Source organism: Trichomycterus rosablanca, chromosome 4 (genome assembly GCF_030014385.1).
Source record: "Trichomycterus rosablanca isolate fTriRos1 chromosome 4, fTriRos1.hap1, whole genome shotgun sequence".
NCBI lineage: Eukaryota > Metazoa > Chordata > Actinopteri > Siluriformes > Trichomycteridae > Trichomycterus > Trichomycterus rosablanca.
Window position 1 is genome coordinate 50,867,817 of NC_085991.1, and position 19,092 is coordinate 50,886,908.

The 19,092-nt window shown below is 42.7% G+C and overlaps 1 protein-coding gene across 1 annotated transcript; it reads left to right on the forward strand.

The window, feature by feature from the left end:
* Nucleotides 1–730: 730 nt before the first annotated feature.
* Nucleotides 731–14,327, forward strand: LOC134311989 (uncharacterized). The gene is made up of 7 exons (XM_062993638.1): nucleotides 731–1,195; nucleotides 3,001–4,083; nucleotides 5,777–5,965; nucleotides 6,085–6,208; nucleotides 6,647–6,689; nucleotides 7,453–7,714; nucleotides 12,181–14,327. Exons 1-7 carry the CDS (start codon nucleotides 731–733, stop codon nucleotides 12,217–12,219), a joined length of 2,205 nt encoding a protein of 734 aa, XP_062849708.1. The 3' UTR covers nucleotides 12,220–14,327.
* Nucleotides 14,328–19,092: the final 4,765 nt, after the last annotated feature.

Consider the following 19,092-nt stretch of genomic DNA (forward strand, 5'->3'; position numbering starts at 1 on the left):
TCTATTGATATCTGCTACCTATAGTTTATAATAAGATACACATCTATTAAGATGTGCTACCTGTAGTGTATAATAAGATATAGATCTATTGATATCTGCTACCTATAGTTTATAATAACATACAGATCTATCAAGATGTGCTACCTATAGTGTATAATAAGATACAGATCTATTAAGGTGTTACCTATAGTTTATAATAACATACAGATCTATCAAGATGTGCTACCCATAGTTTATAATAAGATATAGATCTATTGATATTCGCTACCTATAGTTTATAGTTACATACAGATCTATCAAGATGTGCTACCTATAGTGTATAATAAGATATAGATCTATTAAGGTGTTACCTATAGTTTATTATAAGATACACATCTATTGATATCTGCTACCTGTAGTTTATAATACCATATAGATCTATTGAGATTTGCTGCCTGTAGAATATTTTTAATCAGAATAAATCGATAAACATACAAATATTTACTATATATATAAATCTGCGCTATGGTAGGACAGTCAATAAAGTAGGACAAGTCGGCAGGTGTCTAATCAGACATGATTGGAGGGGATGATGGCCAAAGCCCTGTGGTGGATTGGCACCCTGTCCAGGAGGTTCCTGCTTAGCACCCAGTGTTTCTGCACTAGCGGTGGTATAACAGGCAATAAATGAGTGAATAAACACACAAACCCTCTGGTTACTCTCCAAACTCCAGTCCAGGTGGTGGCAGCAATGCAGCTGGTACCAGGCTTACCAATCGCCATAGAAACTTCTGGTGGAAGGAGAGCAGATCTGAAGGTGTTAGTGGTTCTGAGAGGAACTGGTGATAGTGAGTGTAAACATTCATGTCCAGTGCTTAATATGCCAGTGTGTGCAGTGCTGGGATGTGCTAGAAAGAGAGAACTTACATACAGAATACCACTTGAAGATCTGGAGATGTGTAGAGAATGGCTAGCTGCTCTGAAGAACCCCGATTATAACGAGAACACACCAGCAGATCTTCTGAAGAACATCCGTGTGTGTTCCAGACACTTCAGAGCTGAAGATTTCAAACCTGATCTAATGTTCGCACTCATGGGAACCAAGTCCAGACCTGAGCTGAAAGAAGACGCGGTGCCTTCTGTACTACTGAGTACTGTTACTGATGAAATATTACTCTCAAAAACACCTTCACCATGTAAGAAAGCTCGAGCTGAGGTGAGTACTGTACTGCACGTTCTGCTAGCTTCTCACAGTGTTCCGCACAGCCAATATTTACTATTTATTTAATAGGAATTGTGTTAAAAATGAAATGAGACACAGTTTACAATAGTTTTATGTAATTTACATTCATATAGCAATATTAAACTATATTTAAATATCTAAAAATGTCAACTGTGTGGAATACTGTTCTGCCTCAGCGAGCTAGCGGCTAAGCTCTCACAGTGTTCCGTGCAGCCAATATTTACCATTTATTTAATAAGAATTATGTTCAGAATGAAAGGAGACACACTTTGTAATACTATTTATGTCGTTTTTATTAATAATATAACAATGTACAACTGTATCTAAATATCTAAAAATGTCAACTGTATGGAACACTGTGACCATGCTCCTTAGCAGCTGTAATGTTCTGTCATATCGAGCTAGCGGTTAGGCCTAACATTGTTCCGTACAGCCAATATTTACTATTATTTAATAAGAATTGTGTTAAAAATGAAAGGAGACACAATTTGCAATAGTTTTATGTTATTTACATTCCTATAGCAATATAAAACTATATCTAAATATCTAAAAATGTCGACTGTATGGAATACTGTTCTGCCTCAGCGAGCAAGCGGCTAATCTCTCACAGTGTTCCGTGCAGTCAATATTTACTATTTATTTAATAAGAATTATTTTTAAAATGAAAGGAGACACATTTTGTAATACTATTTATGTCGTTTAAATTCCTAAAGCAATATAAAACTATATCTAAATATCTAAAAATGTCAACTGTATGGAATACTGTGACCATGCTCCTTAAGAGATGTACGCGAACTAGCGGCTAAGCTATCACAGTGTTCCGTGCAGCCGATATTTACCATATATTTTATAAGAATTACGTTCAAAACGAAAGGAGACACCATTTGCAATAGTTTATGTCATTTACATTCCTATAGCAATATAAAACTATATCTAAATATCTAAAAATGTCAACTGTATGGAATACTGTTCTGCCTCAGCGAGCTAGCAGCTAAGCTCTCACAGTGTTCCGTGCAGCCGAAATGTACCGTTTATTTCATAATAATTGTGTTTAAAATGAATGGAGACACTATTTGCAATAGTTTTATGTTATTTACATTCATATAACAATTTAAAACTATATTTAAATATCTAAAATGTCAACTGTATGGAATACTGTGACCTTGCTCCTTAACAGCTGTAATGCTCTGTCTTAGCGAGCTAGCGGCTAAGCTTAACAGTGTTCCGTACTTCCAATATTTACTATTTATTTCATAAGAATGATGTGCAAAACGAAAGGAGACACAATTTGCAATACTATTTATGTCGTTTACATTCCTGTAACAATGTAAAACTATGTCTAAATATCTAAAATGTCAACTGTATGGAACACTGTGACCTTGCTCCTTAAGAGATGTGTGCGAGCTAGCGGCTAAGCTCTCACAGTGTTCCGCACAGCCATTATTTACCATTTATTTTATATGAATTGTGTACAAAATAAAATGAGACATCATTTGTAATACCATTTATGTCGTTTACATTTTTAAAGCAATATAAAACTATATCTAAATATTTAAAATGTTAACTGCATGGAATACTGTGACTTGGTCCTTAGCAGACATACTGTTCTGCTTTAGCGAGCTAGCAGCTAAGTGCTCACAGTATTTTTCTATATGGGAAGTGGAGCAGATAAAATGGACAGTGAGTGTAGAAACAGGGAGGTGGTTTTAATGTTATGGCTGATCAGTGTATATTTTATAAGCACCAATACGACCTATATAATAAATCTTTGTTTACAGGAAAACACACCCAGGAAAAACTATACAAAGGAGGCTGTAGCGTGTGCCCTCAGCGAATTAGAAGAAGGAGGAAGTTATAGAAAAGTAGCCATTAAATATGGCATTCCACACACGACCCTTCGGGATTATAAGAAAAAACGCTATGCACACAACCCTCACCCGAACCGAGCCTTGACACCGGAGGAGGAGGATGCACTGGTCACTTACATAGTCTGGATGAGCGAGCATGGCTTTCCGGTCACCGGGGCAGTCGTAAAAGACCTCGCGTTGACTGTCATCAAGTCCAGTCAGCGGACCACCCTGGTGAATCTGGACAAAGGTTTGAGCAGCATGTGGTGGAGCAGATTCCGAGCCCGCCATCCTGAGATCACCTCTCGAACGCCAGGCACGTTGGATCAGTCCGAGGTCCACAGACCTTTACCTCAGGCCATAGACGGACTATTCGCTATATGTAAACTGCTCTACCAGAAGCACAACCTGGAGGAGAAGCCGCACCTCATCTTCAACTGTGGTGAGACGGCGTTTGTGGACAAACCCGGGGCCAAAGAGCATATAACCGTGCACTACTGTGTTAGTGCTGCTGGAGAAAGCATCCCACCTTTTGTAATTTACCCCAGGTGTCTCCCCAGCGCATCTTATGCACAGGATGGGCCAACCAATGCCATCTACGGTGTTTCCCCCAAGGGACTCATGGAGGGAGAACTCTTTTTGGAATGGCTTGACCACTTCATAAAATTTGCTCCTGCCGAGAGACCCCTTCTCCTCTACCTGGATCAGAACGAATCCCACGTGTACAAAGAGGTGGTGGACTTCTGCAGCGGCAACGGCATCGAGGTCGTGTGTCTACCAGCACACGTCTCCCACCTCCTGCAGCCTCTAGACGTGGCAGTGTTCGGAGCATTAAAGACGGCGTTCACCGCCGTGGCATTAAGGACTGGTGGAGACATGGTGGACGGGAAGCGCCAGTTCTCAGCAATCCTGAAGGAGGCTTTTCAGGAAGCTGTGACAGCAGACAACATTAAGGAGGGCTTCAGGATTACCGGCCTCTTTCCTCTGAGCAGGGAAGCTGACAACATTTCCAAGGTAAAGATGTTTTCTGGATCTTAATGTTTGTAACCATGTAATATATGTGACCACTAGCAAAGCCTGTGTGAAATGCTGTTTGCCCATCTCACTTTTTAATCTAAATAAATCTAAAACAACATTGATTGGCCTCCTGGGTGGTAAAGAGGTTTAATACTCTAGCTCACCAGTGCAGAGAGCTCGAACTCTCGAGTCTCAGTGTTGCTACCAGACCAGGCGTCCAACTGAGTCAAGTCTTTAGACTAGAGTCCGAGTCAAGTCACGAGTCGAGTAGCCTAGAAACAAATATGTAAATTCAGATAAAAAACAACAACAGATTAGCGAGTGTGTTTTGCCGTTTTACTTCGTGCCTTTACTTTTCTAAGAACCAGTTAAAAGCTTCAACTGATACACAGCGGCCAAAATCCAAAACACATCAACAAAAGTCATAACCGCTGCTTACCTGAGCTTCTGTTCTTCCAGATGCTATTAAATTTGTAAGCGTGTGTCCCATTAGGAATAGAATCCGTTATTTTGTAAATGTGCTTTAAATTAATGTGACAATCATCTGTGTGACGCTGCAAACTGAATAAATGCAAATAACAGCATCTCTTACTAACAATTACGATCAGAAGCTCTGATTGGTTCAGAAAGCGGCTCTTTCAACCATTAGCGCCAATTCTGTAGGAGCGTTCCATTCACCCCGGCTGTTCCTGTGAAGTGCACTACGTAGGGTATTCATTTACATTTTCAGCATTTAGCAGACGCTCTTATCCAAAGCGACTGCTATTGAGGGTTAAGGGCCTCGCTCAGGGACCCAACAGTGGCAACTTGGTGGTGGCGGGGCTTAAACCGGCAACCTTCTGTTTACTAGTCCAGTACCTTAACCACTGAGCTATCACTGGCCCAGTATTCCACCATTTGAAGTGAAATTCCAATCCAAAGGTAACGAAAATGTTTAAATGAAGTGAACTTCAAACTGTGTAGGGAGTAGGGAGCGACGCTTCATCACTACGCCGGAAGCTGGCTGGAACATTCACCCATTGTGTGCGTTGCGGGTTAAGACGGCCGGAGCGTCATTAGAGTCATTATTTTGCGAGTCATGAGTCGAGTCAGAGTCATTTGAAATGAGTCTGAGTCGAGTCTGAAGTCGCTGACTCGAGTCCCCATCTCTGATATGGACACACGACCATGAGGTTGTTGGACATTTCAAAACCATGGCCATAAATATAGTATTGACCTTCACATTGTGTACGTCACAGTCTACTCCGTTCTGGAACGGCTTGCCACAGCGTTTTGAAGTGTATCTTTAGGAATTTGAGCCCATGAGGTAGGAGCATCTGTGAGGTCAGGCATTGATGCTGGACAAAAAGGTTTGACCTACAGTTACAGTTCTGATTTCTTCTAGGCTGTTTAGTAGCATTGAGGTCAGGGCTGTATGCAATCCACCAAAGTTCCTTCACAACACCAGTCATTAAACCATTTCTTTATTAACCTTGCTTTGTGCACACAGGCATTCTCCAAACTTTTGCTACAAAGTTGAAAGCGTAAAATACATTTGACGTCAATTATTTTTACACCTATTACTCAGTAATTAGGACGGGTGTCCACATACTTCTATAATTTGAATTATGTTTATCGCCTGTGTAATAATCCAGGCTATTTTATTTATTGCTACATTAATATTTATGACTCGATTATTTTGTTTTTAAAGGCCATTGCTGTTGATACAGGTTCCTCATCGATGCTGTGTTCGAGTTTCAGCAGAGACCAAGACCAGAAGGTTTTAGACGAGCTCCCAATCCTACTGACCAGTCCTGAAAGGTCAAAACAAAGCGAAAACTCGACTGGTGCAGTTTATTACGCCAGACCAGTCGTACAAGCAAAAGTCAATCACATAAAGGTAAGAAACTGCTAATGATTTAACCACTAAACTGTTTAGCGAGGTGTAAAGAATCATACAGTTAACGTTATTGTTCAGAAATAATAATTTAGTAATAATTGACTCCACTGACTTTTTAGGACCAGGACTGTATCCTGAATGATGACTCAGAATCTGACATTTTGAATGTGTCTTCTAAGAATGACAATCCACCTTCTGCATCCTCTACATATTCTGATACAGAGGAGAAATCATCGCCTCAAGGTAGGAAGTAAGGTAACTTGATTCTCAGTGTGTTAATGATACTTTCTCACTGCAGCCAGGTCTATTCCCCTATAGAGACTATATAAGTATATATAAGTTTAAGTTCAAGAGGCTTTATTGACTTTTCAGCTGTATGCAAGTACTTAAACAACATTCCTCCAGGACCAGAGTGCCACCTTGTGCCAGAGATGTTCACTAGTCACAAAATACGAGTCTTTGGGCTAGAGTCCGAGTCAAGTCACGAGTCAATGTAATCTACACAAAACATATATTGGAAATGTAGCCTAGAATTAACAAATAATCTCTAAGTTCAGATAAAAAACAACAGATTAGCGAGTGTATTTTGTGGGTATATGTGTATGTGGGTTTGTCAATGCAGTATTTTAAGTGTATAGACTTTTTACGAGACTTTAATCGAGGGTGAATGATCTTCCACAGATGACAAGAGCCTTGAACTTTATCACGGATCGAGCATTTTCAAGTAAGACTTCAATTGTTTCTTTTTTTTCTGTTGGACTGACATACACCGACCAGACATAACATTACGACCACTGACAGGTGAAGTGAATAACACTGATCATCTCTTCATCACGGCACCTGTTAGTTGGGGGGGCGTGAGGATCTGAGCGGGTTTGACGAGGGCCAGATTGTGACGGCTAGACGACTGGGTCAGAGCATCTCCAAAACTGCAGCTCTTGTGGGGTGCGTCCCAGTCTGCAGTGGTCAGTATCTATCAAAAGTGGTCCAAGGAAGGAACAGTGGCAAACCGGGGTGACGGGGTCATGAACCAAAACCAGATAAAAAAAAAAAAACAATCATTCTGATAAATACACCACCTATTGAAAGTAGATATATGACAGTGGTGGCTCGTAGGTTAAGGTACTTGACTATTGATCGGAAGGACACTCTTGCACCCCTGAGCAAAGCTTAACCCTCCATTGCTTCTAGTGAAAATAGGATAGTCAGGGCTCTGCAGGCCACTGGAGCTGTTTCTCATGTCTTTGTGGGGCACAGGGGAGCTGTCATACTGGAACAAGAAAGGGCCTTCCCTAAACTTTGGCTTCAAAGTTGGAAACATAATATTCTTTATCATTGATTAGCAGTTGTGACTAAAACACATGAATTCAATAATTAAAGGGATGTCCCAAAACTTTTGTGGATGTAGTGTAGTAAAGCAAACCTTTAAAAAATGGGGGATACACACACACACACACGCGCTGACCATCTTTTCTGCTCGTTTCCAGGAGTGGTGAGGTGCTGGTGAACACACAGTGTCTGATGGAGCTCTTCAGGTTTTGCTCCGTGTGTCTGGTCGAGTGCTGCGTGAGCATCGAAGGTCACGAGAAGCTGTTCTCGGTCACCCAGGCCTGCCAGAGCTGCGGGTACCACAGGGAGTGGAGCAACCATCCCATCCCTGCTGATAAACCCACGGAGAACGTCCATGACGAAGACGGCAGCGAGGAGGCGGAAGCTGAAGATCCCGTGAACGATGGGAGCGGTGAGGAGGTAAGTGCTGAACGACTCGTGAATCAGCGAGGCACTGTGTCGAAATGACCTGCACTCTAGCACTGTGAACTAGCGGTCGATACCCACGATGGTATTGGTATCGGATCGATACTAGTAGGGATGCATCGATACCATTTTTTCCCAACCGAGTACGAGTACAAGTACATGTATTTTTGTACTCGCCGATACCGATACCTATTTAGAATGTTGCAATCTGGAGCATTATGGAATAGTGAAGTTTTTAGTGTAAAATAGTGCAGTGGAACAGTTGCTTGGGTTGCCATCACTAATTGTAAAAAAAAAAAAACACCGCACAGCCATCATTGAGAAAGCTTCTGACAAGCTAACGTTAACGTTCATTAATAAACGCACGTAATTAACGTTGTGCACAACATACATGCGATGCGATTCTGCTGATTGAAATATTTACTTTAAAAGGATAATACAGTCCGATCCCATCTGAGCCGATTCTATCGGCACGTACATTCGTGGTTCACCTCGGTAAATCGTAAACGACTCTGAGTCGACTCCCGCTCTGTGGTAATAACCAGTATAATTAAGCCTGAGCTTTATAATGTAAGCGAGTCACACAGAATGTTCTGTAGTATTTGGTGTTTATTTACAACCGCATCATTTATTATAACAGTAAACACGGAGAGATGACTGAGAAAAGAAACTTACGCTGCGCTTAAAATGAATCGACTCCTGAATCACTTGTATCGACACTGTGAACAGAGTATTGAACACACACACGTCCTATAACAGCGGTCGCTGCTTTTGTAACCGGTTATCTTCGCTGTTAGCTGTATTTTGAAGGTTTGAACGGAACTAAATAACATTAAACGTGCGTGTGAGCGTGGTCAGTGAGAATAATTCAATCTGTCTCCCGTGGGTGAAAAATGAATTGCTTTAGTTTCAGAAGTAAAAAAATCTCGTAATGTCACGCCCCCCCGGTCAGGCACTCGCGCCCCACAGGTTGAAAATCCCGGCGTTAAGCAGCAACGTGCACTAGGCACAAGGTATCGGATGTTTAGTATCGGAGCCTCGTTTAAGAGTACGAGTACGAGTTAATGAGCGCGGTATCGGGCTAATACCCGATACTAGTATCGGTACTCATGCATCTCTAGATACTAGTGTGATGGGATCGATACTTTAGTTTTACTTTTCCTGCGCTACATACTGCACATTTCTCTTGTTTCATCAGAAAGTAAAGACCATGTGTGTACAGACTCGCTCCTCTCACACGCTCACCTCGCTTTACTGTGGTACCGTCACGTTGTCATGTTGTTCTAATCCTAACACACATCGGTACGTTGGTAGGCATTGGAAGACTGTACGTTTTTAAAAACTTTGCTTTGCAGAAATCGGGGCAGTTTTATGGAAATAATAGTGTAAACTGTACGTACGTAAAGTACGGACGCACCTTACGCACCCTACGCAAATGAATCGGAGCATGTAGTGAGGCTCCTATTCAGTGTTTGGGTGAATGAGAGCTCTTTTCTTTTGACTTCGTGCTTATGAATGTAAACAGAATAGCATCGATTTTTTATTTTAAACGAACAAGGACACACACATTCGGTCACTATTAAAAATTCGGACCACTTTATGCCAAGTTCACGCTACACGACTTTCCAAGTGGTCGGGTCGCTGTACAGTTCACACTACACGACTGGATCTCTTGCACCCGGGAGTCCTTCAGTCGGTGTATATTTCAGACTACACGACTGATCGGCGACAGGGGGTTTAATGACACCACGTCCAAAAATGCACGTCAACAAGTAGCGAGTGATCAAACTGTTTGTGGTTTGATGTGCAGCGTAAAATCAAAGAGGAAAAATAAATGAATCTGAGTGGATTTGGCAACACGAACAGTATATGGCTTGTTCTATAGTAATGCAGAATGCAATGCAGCGTGGGTGTTATGTTTTGTAGTGGACGATCGAATGAGAAATACTGTAAAACGTGTGTGTGTGTGTCGGTGTATCCTGATATAAACTATATCCTCTCCTGCGTTTCCCCTCACGCCGTATCCTGCGTTCTCATTGGCTGTTCGACATGTCACTCATTCCCAGTCGCACATCTGAGATCAGATATCTGACGTGCTAGAAAACTCGATCCGGTCGCCGAGTTGTTGGATAGTTCACACTTGGCGACTGAGAGCCGAGTGGTTTTTTCTCCCCTTTTTAGCGCATCCAATTGTTCAATTAGCATCGTGCTTCCTCTCTGTCTATGCCGAACCCTGCCCTGACGGAGGTGATTGAAGCTAACCCGTATCCCCTCCGAAACACGAGCAGCAGCCAGATGCATCTTTGCCACCCACACATCGACGAGTTTGGCGCCACCTAGCGTTGCATGCGGAGAGACACACCCTAAGGGCACCCCCTCCCATCCCCGTGCAAGCGCCTCCAATCAGCCGGCAGAGAACGCAATCGCATTCTGACAGAGAGAGACCCACATCCGGTTCTTTGTCCCACCCCCCGCATGAGCGACCGGCCGATCGTTGCTCATATAGCCACTCGGCTTCGAACCGGTAAAGCAAGGCTGGATTCGATACCACGCTTCTCAGAATCCAGCCCTGGTTGCAGCGCGTTTCTTTTTACCGCTACGCCACCTGAGCGGCTGAGAGCCGAGTTTTGATCGCCGATCGAACGCCGAGTTGCTCCCGACCCGGAGAATCAAGCGCCGACCAGCCGCCGAGCGAAAATCAGGGCAAAAATCGTGTAGTGTGAACCAGGCATTAGACAACTGAATTTATTTACAACCCTACTGAGAGCAGCTGCTTACAAAAAAAAATGATTACTATAAAACACCTAAAGGACATGACAATTCATTCAGATTTAGCAATTTGATGATGCATCTACCTTAATTATTCAAAAGTATCGGTATCGGATCGATATCGGCGATACTGGCCCTGTATTTACTTGGTATCGGATCGATACCAAATTTTGCAGTATCGTACACCACTAATGTGAACTCTGCAAAGTGAAATGAACTCTGGACTACTGTTAGCTACATGGGAGGTGTGGTTTTCGGTAGATTTAGCCAAAGAGAAATGTCCTCCTTCCAAATCGTGATCATTAGAGGATACTTTTTCCTCTCTCCACCACAAAGATGAACTACTTGAGGTCACTAGATGGTGCTATAGGCTCAGTTTTGACAAGAGTAACCTCAGTTTGGGTTCACACAAAATAAATGATCAGTGAGGCTGAGGTAAGGGTACCGTGCAGGCCACTGGAGTTTCTTTAAACCAAGCTTTGATGGAGCTTATATAACTAAACAAAAAAAAGTTAAAAATGACTTTTAAACACAAATAAAATGTAATGAACAAAAATGAAAATTTTTATTACTACTTACAATGTCTAAAATTAGAATCAGGTGCAGTACATCAGCTTTTCAGAGTTTTATTTAATCCTCAGACATTAGTTTGGTTTGCTCTTGATTGATGAAGTGAGTGTTATCACCATGGTGAGATCTAAAGAGCTCCCTGAGGCCTTCAGAAAGAAGGTTGTAGATGCATATGAGTCTGGGAAGGGATTTAAAAAGGTCTTAAAACAATTAGAAATCAGCCGTTCCACTGTCCGGAAAATCATTTACCAGTGGAGAACATTTAAAACAGCTGTGAACATGGTCAGGTCAGGCCCTCCTAGCAAGATCAGCCCAAGTCTCCAATAATCCTACAATGTCATCATGGGACCAACAGGTAGCTCTGGCCACAGTTAATGTCAAGGTACATGCATCTACCATCTAAACAAGTTTGATTTTCATGGGAGGTGGCAAGGAGGAAACCCTTGGTGTAAAAAAAAAAAACCATCAGGGCAAGACTGAAGTTTACCAGAGAAACATCTAGAAGAAATTCTGCATGGAGGAGTGGGAAAAACTTTCTCCCAGTTGATGTCAGAGACGGTAGATGGTTATAGGAAACGTCTAGTTGAGGTTATTTCAGCCAAAGGGGTAAATACCAGATATTAGGACCATAGGGTGTCCTAACTTTTTCCTCACAATTTATTTCCATTTTGTTTATTACATTTTACATCTTGTTTAAAAGTTTTTTTTTTTTTTCAGTTTTATTTGTTTAGTTATATAAGCTCTATCTCTCAGTACTGTTCAAATGAAGCTCAAAAGTCCATATGTTTAAAAATGTTCAAAAAGACCAAGGTTCTCATGGGGTGTCCTAACTTTTTAACACAACTGTATTGTTGCTGCAAAAGTAGCTGAAAGTCGATAATTAGAAGGGATGGCCCAATACATTTGTCCATAACGTGTGTCATGATATGGTCTCCTTAGTCCTTGTTAGTGGTTCTGATGAACTAAAGCTGGTTACTCTTCTGTGGCCCTATTAATGGAAGCTCCACGTTTAATTAATAAAGCATGAAGACGCTTTGATAAGATGCTCAGTTACCTGTTCTGGATGTTGATGGGATAATATTTCACCAGTACGTTAATCAAATGCTTTGTGTGTTTCTCAGGTTGTCTCACCAAACAACGAGAGCAGAAACCAGAGTTAGAAGCGAACGTTCACTGGAACTGATGGATGTATTTATCCAGTGCTGATGAAAGCATCAGACCTGGTGGAAAATAAGGAGCAGAAAGCAAAGAGCGAGTCTGTCTCCTTCATGGATCTCTCCAAGACCTCGTGGCTTTGGAGAGGAGAAATCAACTTGTTAGACGGATGCTTAGCTCTGCCTGTTCTCACTGTGCTGTTCCCAGTCAGACGTGCTGAGTAGGAGCATGAAACTAAACCAGTCCATGAACCACCAGAAAAGTGGCAAGTTTGTTCTAGTAGATGCCAAATGAATGTGAACGCAAGACCAAACATCATGATTCATCTTTCGGGACTAGTTTACTCTGGTCACGGCCGTGTTGGATCACTGGGGAATACACCCTGGACAGGGCAGCAGTCCATCACACAGCCACTCGCACCCTGGGGTAGTATAGATTAGCCGGTCCACCTGTTTACATTTAACGTTTTCGGCATTTAGCAGACGCTTCTATCCTTGCAGTTATGACTGAATGAGGGTTAAGGGCCTTGCTCAAGGGCCCAAAAGTGGCAACTTGGTGGTGGTGGGTCTTGAACTGGCAACCTTCTGATTACTAGTCTAGTACCTTAACCACTGAGCTATCACTGCCCGCTGCTTACCACTGGAGATGCTCCGACCCTGTCGTCCAGCCATCACAGTTTGGCCCTTTCAAACACACTCAAATCCTCACTAACAGGTTCTGTGATGATGAGATAATCAGTGTTATTCACTTCACCTGACAGCGGTCATAATGTTATGCTTGGTCGGTGTATATGAAACCCAGAGAGAAGAGGGTTCTGAGGAGGCGTGGAAGACCAAACATGAGATGAATGGGTGTGGTCAGGGATGATTATACAGGTGGTTAGTGTGACAGAGGAGGATGTTCAGGACAGGGCAAGATGGTTGCAGCTGAACCTCTGAACCGGTCCTGATGTGGGATCAGTATGGGAAGTATTTTAATCAGCGTTTCTCTCTCAAGAACTCCAACCTGGCACTTCTTGTGAGTTGACTCAGATGAAGAGTTGAGTTTAGGGGTGAGTTATTGTATATTGCCACACTTTAGGTGGCAAGTGGACCCAAAACTGGCAGCACAGTACTGCCCACACCATAACAGAGCCATCCGATTGGAATACGTGGAATACATGAAACCCAAAGAAGAGAGGGTGCTGCAGAAGAGAGGAAGGCCAAACATGATCTCAATGGGTGTGGTCAGGGATGATTATATAGGTTAGTGTGACAGAGGAGGATGTTTAGGACAGAGCAGAATGGTTGCAGTGTTTCTGTCTCAAGAACTCCAAGCTCTGGTACGTCTTGTGAGTCGACTCAGATGAAGAGTTGAGTTTGGGGGGGTGAGCTACAGTATATTGCCACACTTTAGGTGGCAAGTGGACCCAAAACTGGCAGCACAGTACTGCCCACACCATAACGGAGCCATCCGATTTCCTCACTGTGGGTTGGAAACCTTTGAGCCTGTCCATCCTCTTGGTGTATGCTTAGTACACATGCTGGAATGGGTGTGGTCGGGGATGATAATACAGGTGGTTAGTGTAAGAGAGGAGGATGTTCAGGACAAGGCGAGATGGTTGCGGCTGAACCTCTGAACCGGTCCTGATGTGGGATCAGTATGTAAAGTATTACTTCTTGGGAGTTGGAGAGCGGAGAGCAGAGTTGTGGGTCTATGGTAAAACTTTGGACTGCGGTTGCCCAGTTTGATTTACTCTTGGTGGAACAGCAGACGATGAAGCTACAACATGAACTTCTACAACCTTTCAAGGAATCATGCACCTTATAGAGGCTTAATAATAATAATCTGATAATCATGTGTGGTAACCAAGATAACGAAATATTTTGGAGCTGCTGTCATGGGTCAGTATGTAATTAATGTCATTTTATTTAACCTTTTATTGTTCTGATTGTTGACAGGAGTGTTTTACTGCTTTTAGAAGAACTCACGGCTTCAGAGTCGCTAAAGTTAAATGTATTTTATTGACTGTTAAAATGTGAAATATTTAAAATGAGACTATAAATACAGTATATTATATTGATATTTTAAGCCTGTGGTGCTGTCGTGTTTCAACACAGCTCAGATTTCAGATTTTGTTTGCGTTCATTATTTTGGGTTGTGTTACTGCATTGTGCCCAGTACGACAGTGCCCGGGGAGGCCAAACCCAATAAAGTGGTGATAAGACCTCTTACTGGGAGGGGGGCACCACAGGTTGAAGCAACTGCTGGAATTTTGTGAGAAGAGGCCGCACTGCACTTTTCAATGCCCGTTTCTTCCCTATTTTTGCATTTATATCTTTTTCTCCCAATCTAGTCATATCCAACTCCCAATTTGCAGCTTTCTCCATTGTTGCAGACCCCCATCCAGGCTGCGAAGAACCACAGACGACCACTGCCCTCTCAACCTGCTCCTTACTGTTGCTACAAATCACAATACTATCTGTAAACATTACAGTCCATGGAGACTCCTTCCTACCCAATGCCAAGTTCACACTACACGACTTTCAAATTTTTCAGGTCTCCGTACAGTTCACACAACGAGATCTCTTGTAATCGGGAGTCTTTTCAGTCGGTGTGGCGATAGGGGGCTTCACACTACACCATCTATCACCATGAGGAATCGCAAACGAGCCTGTCTGGTCTCCCAAACTGTGTTTTGTCACGAAAACAAACGTGAGAAGTGACGAGGGGTTTAACTACACTACGTCCAAAAATGCACGTCAACAAGTAGCGAGCGATCGAAGTTGGTTGTGCGCCAATATGCAGCGTCAAAGCAAAAAAGGAAAAATTAATAAATCTGAGTTGATTTAGCTACACGACCAGCAGGGGGCGTCTGTTCTGTTCTGTAGTGAGTTGGAGGTTAATAAATATTTTTGCAGCACAGCGTGGGTATTATATTATGGTTTGTCGAGAACGATAAGGTCAGAAATACTGTAAAATGTGTGTGTGCCGGTGTATTACGATATAAACTATATTATGCCCCAGTCCCACGTTTTACAAATCCTCCCCTGCCAGTCGCCTGACTGGTATCCAGATATTTAGCATGCTAGATATCTTGCTTCAGTCTGCGAGCCGCTCGGATCGAGTCGTTGAGCAGTTAGCACATAGCGATCGAGAGCCGTGAGTTCCCTCCGAGCCGGCAAATCTAGCGGCGACGAGTCGGCGAGCAAAAATCGTGTAGTGTGAACTGAGCATAACCTCGTATCTGCCAGAGTGAAACACAGCAGTGAGGTCTGCTATGGTGTATAGCCTGGATGTGGTGGCACTGACAAAAAATAAAAAACAGAAAATGGAGCTGGAAGATGTGCAGATATGATGATGCTAAAGGAACAGCACAGGTAGGACGTTTTGGAGAAAGTCAAAGAAACCAAAACGAGATGATTTGGTCATGTGCAGAGGGTTGAGGGAGAACATCTAAGTGGTTGTGATGACAGAAGTGGATGTTCAGGGTAAGGCAAGATTGAGACAAATGATCCACAGTAGCCGGCGTAACATTATGACCACCTTCCTAATATTATTTTGCTGCCACGACAGCCCTGACCCGTCGAGGCATGGACTCCTCTAGACCCCTGAAGGTTTGCTGTGGTATCTGGCACCAGGATGTCAGCAGCAGATCCTTTAACTCCTGTAAGTTGTGAGGTGGGGCCTCCATGGATCGGACTTGCTCGTCCAGCACATCCCACAGACGCTCGATTGGATCGAGATCTGGGGAATTTGGAGGCTGAGTCAACACCTCAAACTGGTTGTTGTGCTCCTCAAACCGTTCCTGATGCATTGTTGCTTTGTGGCAGGGAGCATCATCGTGCTGAAAGAGGCCACAGCCATCAGGGAATAACGTCTCCATGAAAGGGTGAACATGGTCTGTAACGATGCTTAGGTAGGTGCGACGTGTCAAAGTAAACATCCACATGGATGGCAGGACCCGAGGTTTCCCAGCAGAACGTCGCCCAAAGCATCACACTGCCTCCGCCGGCTCGCCTCCTTCCTGTAGTGCATCCTGGTGCCGTGTTCCCCACCATGCATAACATTAAGATTAAGGATGTCTAAAAAAAACATCATGACCCTAATTCTTTAGCTGGTACTGCACAAAAAAGTATTTACAAATCACGTATTTCTATTTGCATTAGCATTTCAAATCCTGTCCCAATTCATTTAGAATCAGTCTGGTGATGCTGGTGTTTCACATAAAACCCGTGGATTAAAACATCGAAGAACAACATACAATAGAGAGAAGTGTAATTTACTTGATTATATATAATAAATCAGATTTATAATTCATTAAATCGGTTTCATCATTTGGCAATTATACACATAATGGCCAAAAGTATGTGGACACACGAACATGAGCTCATCGGACACTCGTACACTCGTTCCAAAACCATCTGCATTAGAGTTTGTGAGGTCAAGCAATTGAGGATTTGACATGGGGTCAGCTGGGCTCTATGCAGGCCACTGGAGTTTCTTCATGTCAAACATATCAAACCATTTCTTTATGGCTAACTGTTGCCACAGATTCATAGACATTTTATTTTGTATATGATTAATTGATTTTAGCAACATATTTAGATAAAACAACATAAGTTAATAATATAGGTGTCCACATACTTATCAGCTCCGTCAACCCAAAACTATATGCGCCTTCTTAGCTGGATAAAATCATACAAACGTCAGTCATACCATAACTAAAATAATCAGGTAACCATGCTGCCATACACCGATCACCCATAACATTAAAACCACCTCCTTGTCCATTTTATCAGCTCCACTTACCATATAGAAGCACTTTGTAGTTCTACAATTACTGACTGTAGTCCATCTATTTCTCTACATACTGTTTTAGCCTGCTTTCACCCTGTTCTTCAATGGTCAGGACCCCCACAGAGCAGGTATTATTCAGGTGGTGGATCATTCTCAGCACTGCAGTGACACTGACATGGTGGTGGTGTGTTAGTGTGTGTTGTGCTGGTATGAGTGGATCAGACACCGTGTCCACTCACTGTCCACTCTATTAGACACTCCTACCTAGTCGGTCCACCTTGTAGATGTAAAGTCAGAGACGATCGCTCATCTATTGCTGCTGTTTGAGTCGCTCATCTTCTAGACCTTCATCAGTGGTCACAGGACGCTGCCCAAGGGGCTGGATATTTTTGGTTGGTGGACTATTCTCAGTCCAGCAGTGACAGTGAGGTGTTTAAAAACTCAAGCAGCGCCGCTGTGTCGATACCAGCACAACACACACTAACACACCACCACCATTTGTCAGTGTCACTGCAGTGCTGAGATTGATCCACCACCTAAATAATACCTGCTCTGTGGGGGTCGCATGCAGAGAAGCAGATGGACTACAGTCAGTAATTGTAGAACTACAAAGTGCTTCTATGTGGTAAGTGGAGCTGATAAGATGGACAGTGAGTGTAGAAACAAAGAGGTGGTTTTAATGTTGTGGCTGATCGTGTATGTGGATAATTTAGGACAGTTACAAAGACGTGCAACAAATACACAAAACTGTGAACATAAAGGATGAAATGCAGGTTTTCTTGTTCGTTACAGAACTGATCTTAATCGTGTCCATAGTAAAAACAAGGTAAATAAATGTTCCATCTATTTTTTTTTTTTACTTTAACAGGATCAAGTACAATTAAAAACAACTGGCATGGAAACGTGGGTGCATCAGCAACATATATGTGCAAACAGTGAGGCGGGAAACGTATTCAACCCCTATTTGTTATCATACTTCCAGCGCACATATGCACTGTAGCATAACCAAACAGATGTACAGGTTACATACAAAATTAATCCAATTCTAAATACACTATATGGTCAAAAGTATTTGGGAACTGGACCGTGAGCTTGCTGGTCAGCCCATAATAAGTCATGTTTTACACTTTGGTTACATTCATGAGAGGACAGGTAGTTAATGGTTACATAAGATTCATCACTTCATGTCTTTAATATCAAACACAGTCACAGACACCTCACGTGCACGTCTTTGGACTGTGGGAGGAAACCGGAGCTCCCTTAGGAAACCCACACCGACACAGAAAGGACCTGGGGATCGAACCCAGGACCTTCTTGCTGTGAGGCGACGGTGCTACCCACTGAGCCACTGCGCCGGGCCATTTCAAAAACGACTGTGGCCGCTCAGGTGGCGCGGCGGTAAAACACGCCAAGTCTCAGCTCCACCATCCGGCTGGGCTGGGAGACCACATGAACAACGTTTGGCTGTTGTTCATCCAGGTAGGGAGCCGGACAGGGACCTCATAACTGCTGGCTGATTGATGGCGTCTGCACAGAGTAGAGGAACGATGCCGATCAGGGTGGGGCTCTCCGTACACGAGGCTGATCCGCATATGAACTCGCCTCGTGCAGGTGAAAAGATGCAGTCGGGTACTGCACACGTGTCGGAGGGGGCGTGTGTCAGTTCGCTCTTCTCAATCGGGGCGGGGTCAGCACCAGTACAGAGGAAGCAGTTTGCCTGGAGAAATGGGCCACAATCAATCCATCATAATAATATATTATGTAATATAAAATATATGTTATTATTTTGTACTAAAGCTAGAAATACAAATATAATTAAAGTTAAGTTAAATTTGTGGTGTCTGGTTATATTTTCCATATTAATGTTGTTTATAAATGATAACTTTTTATTCGTATTTAAAGATGAAGTGTAAATGTAGAGTGGATATTCGCACTTGAAGTATTTTAGTAACAAACAATGGTTGAATACGTCTTTACCCAGCACCCACATGAACACACAGCTGTCCAATTACTTACCGCAACACTAAAACTTGATTGTTATTACAACTTAAATATGATCTTAAAATTATATATTTTAAAATAATGCTGCATTAAATCTA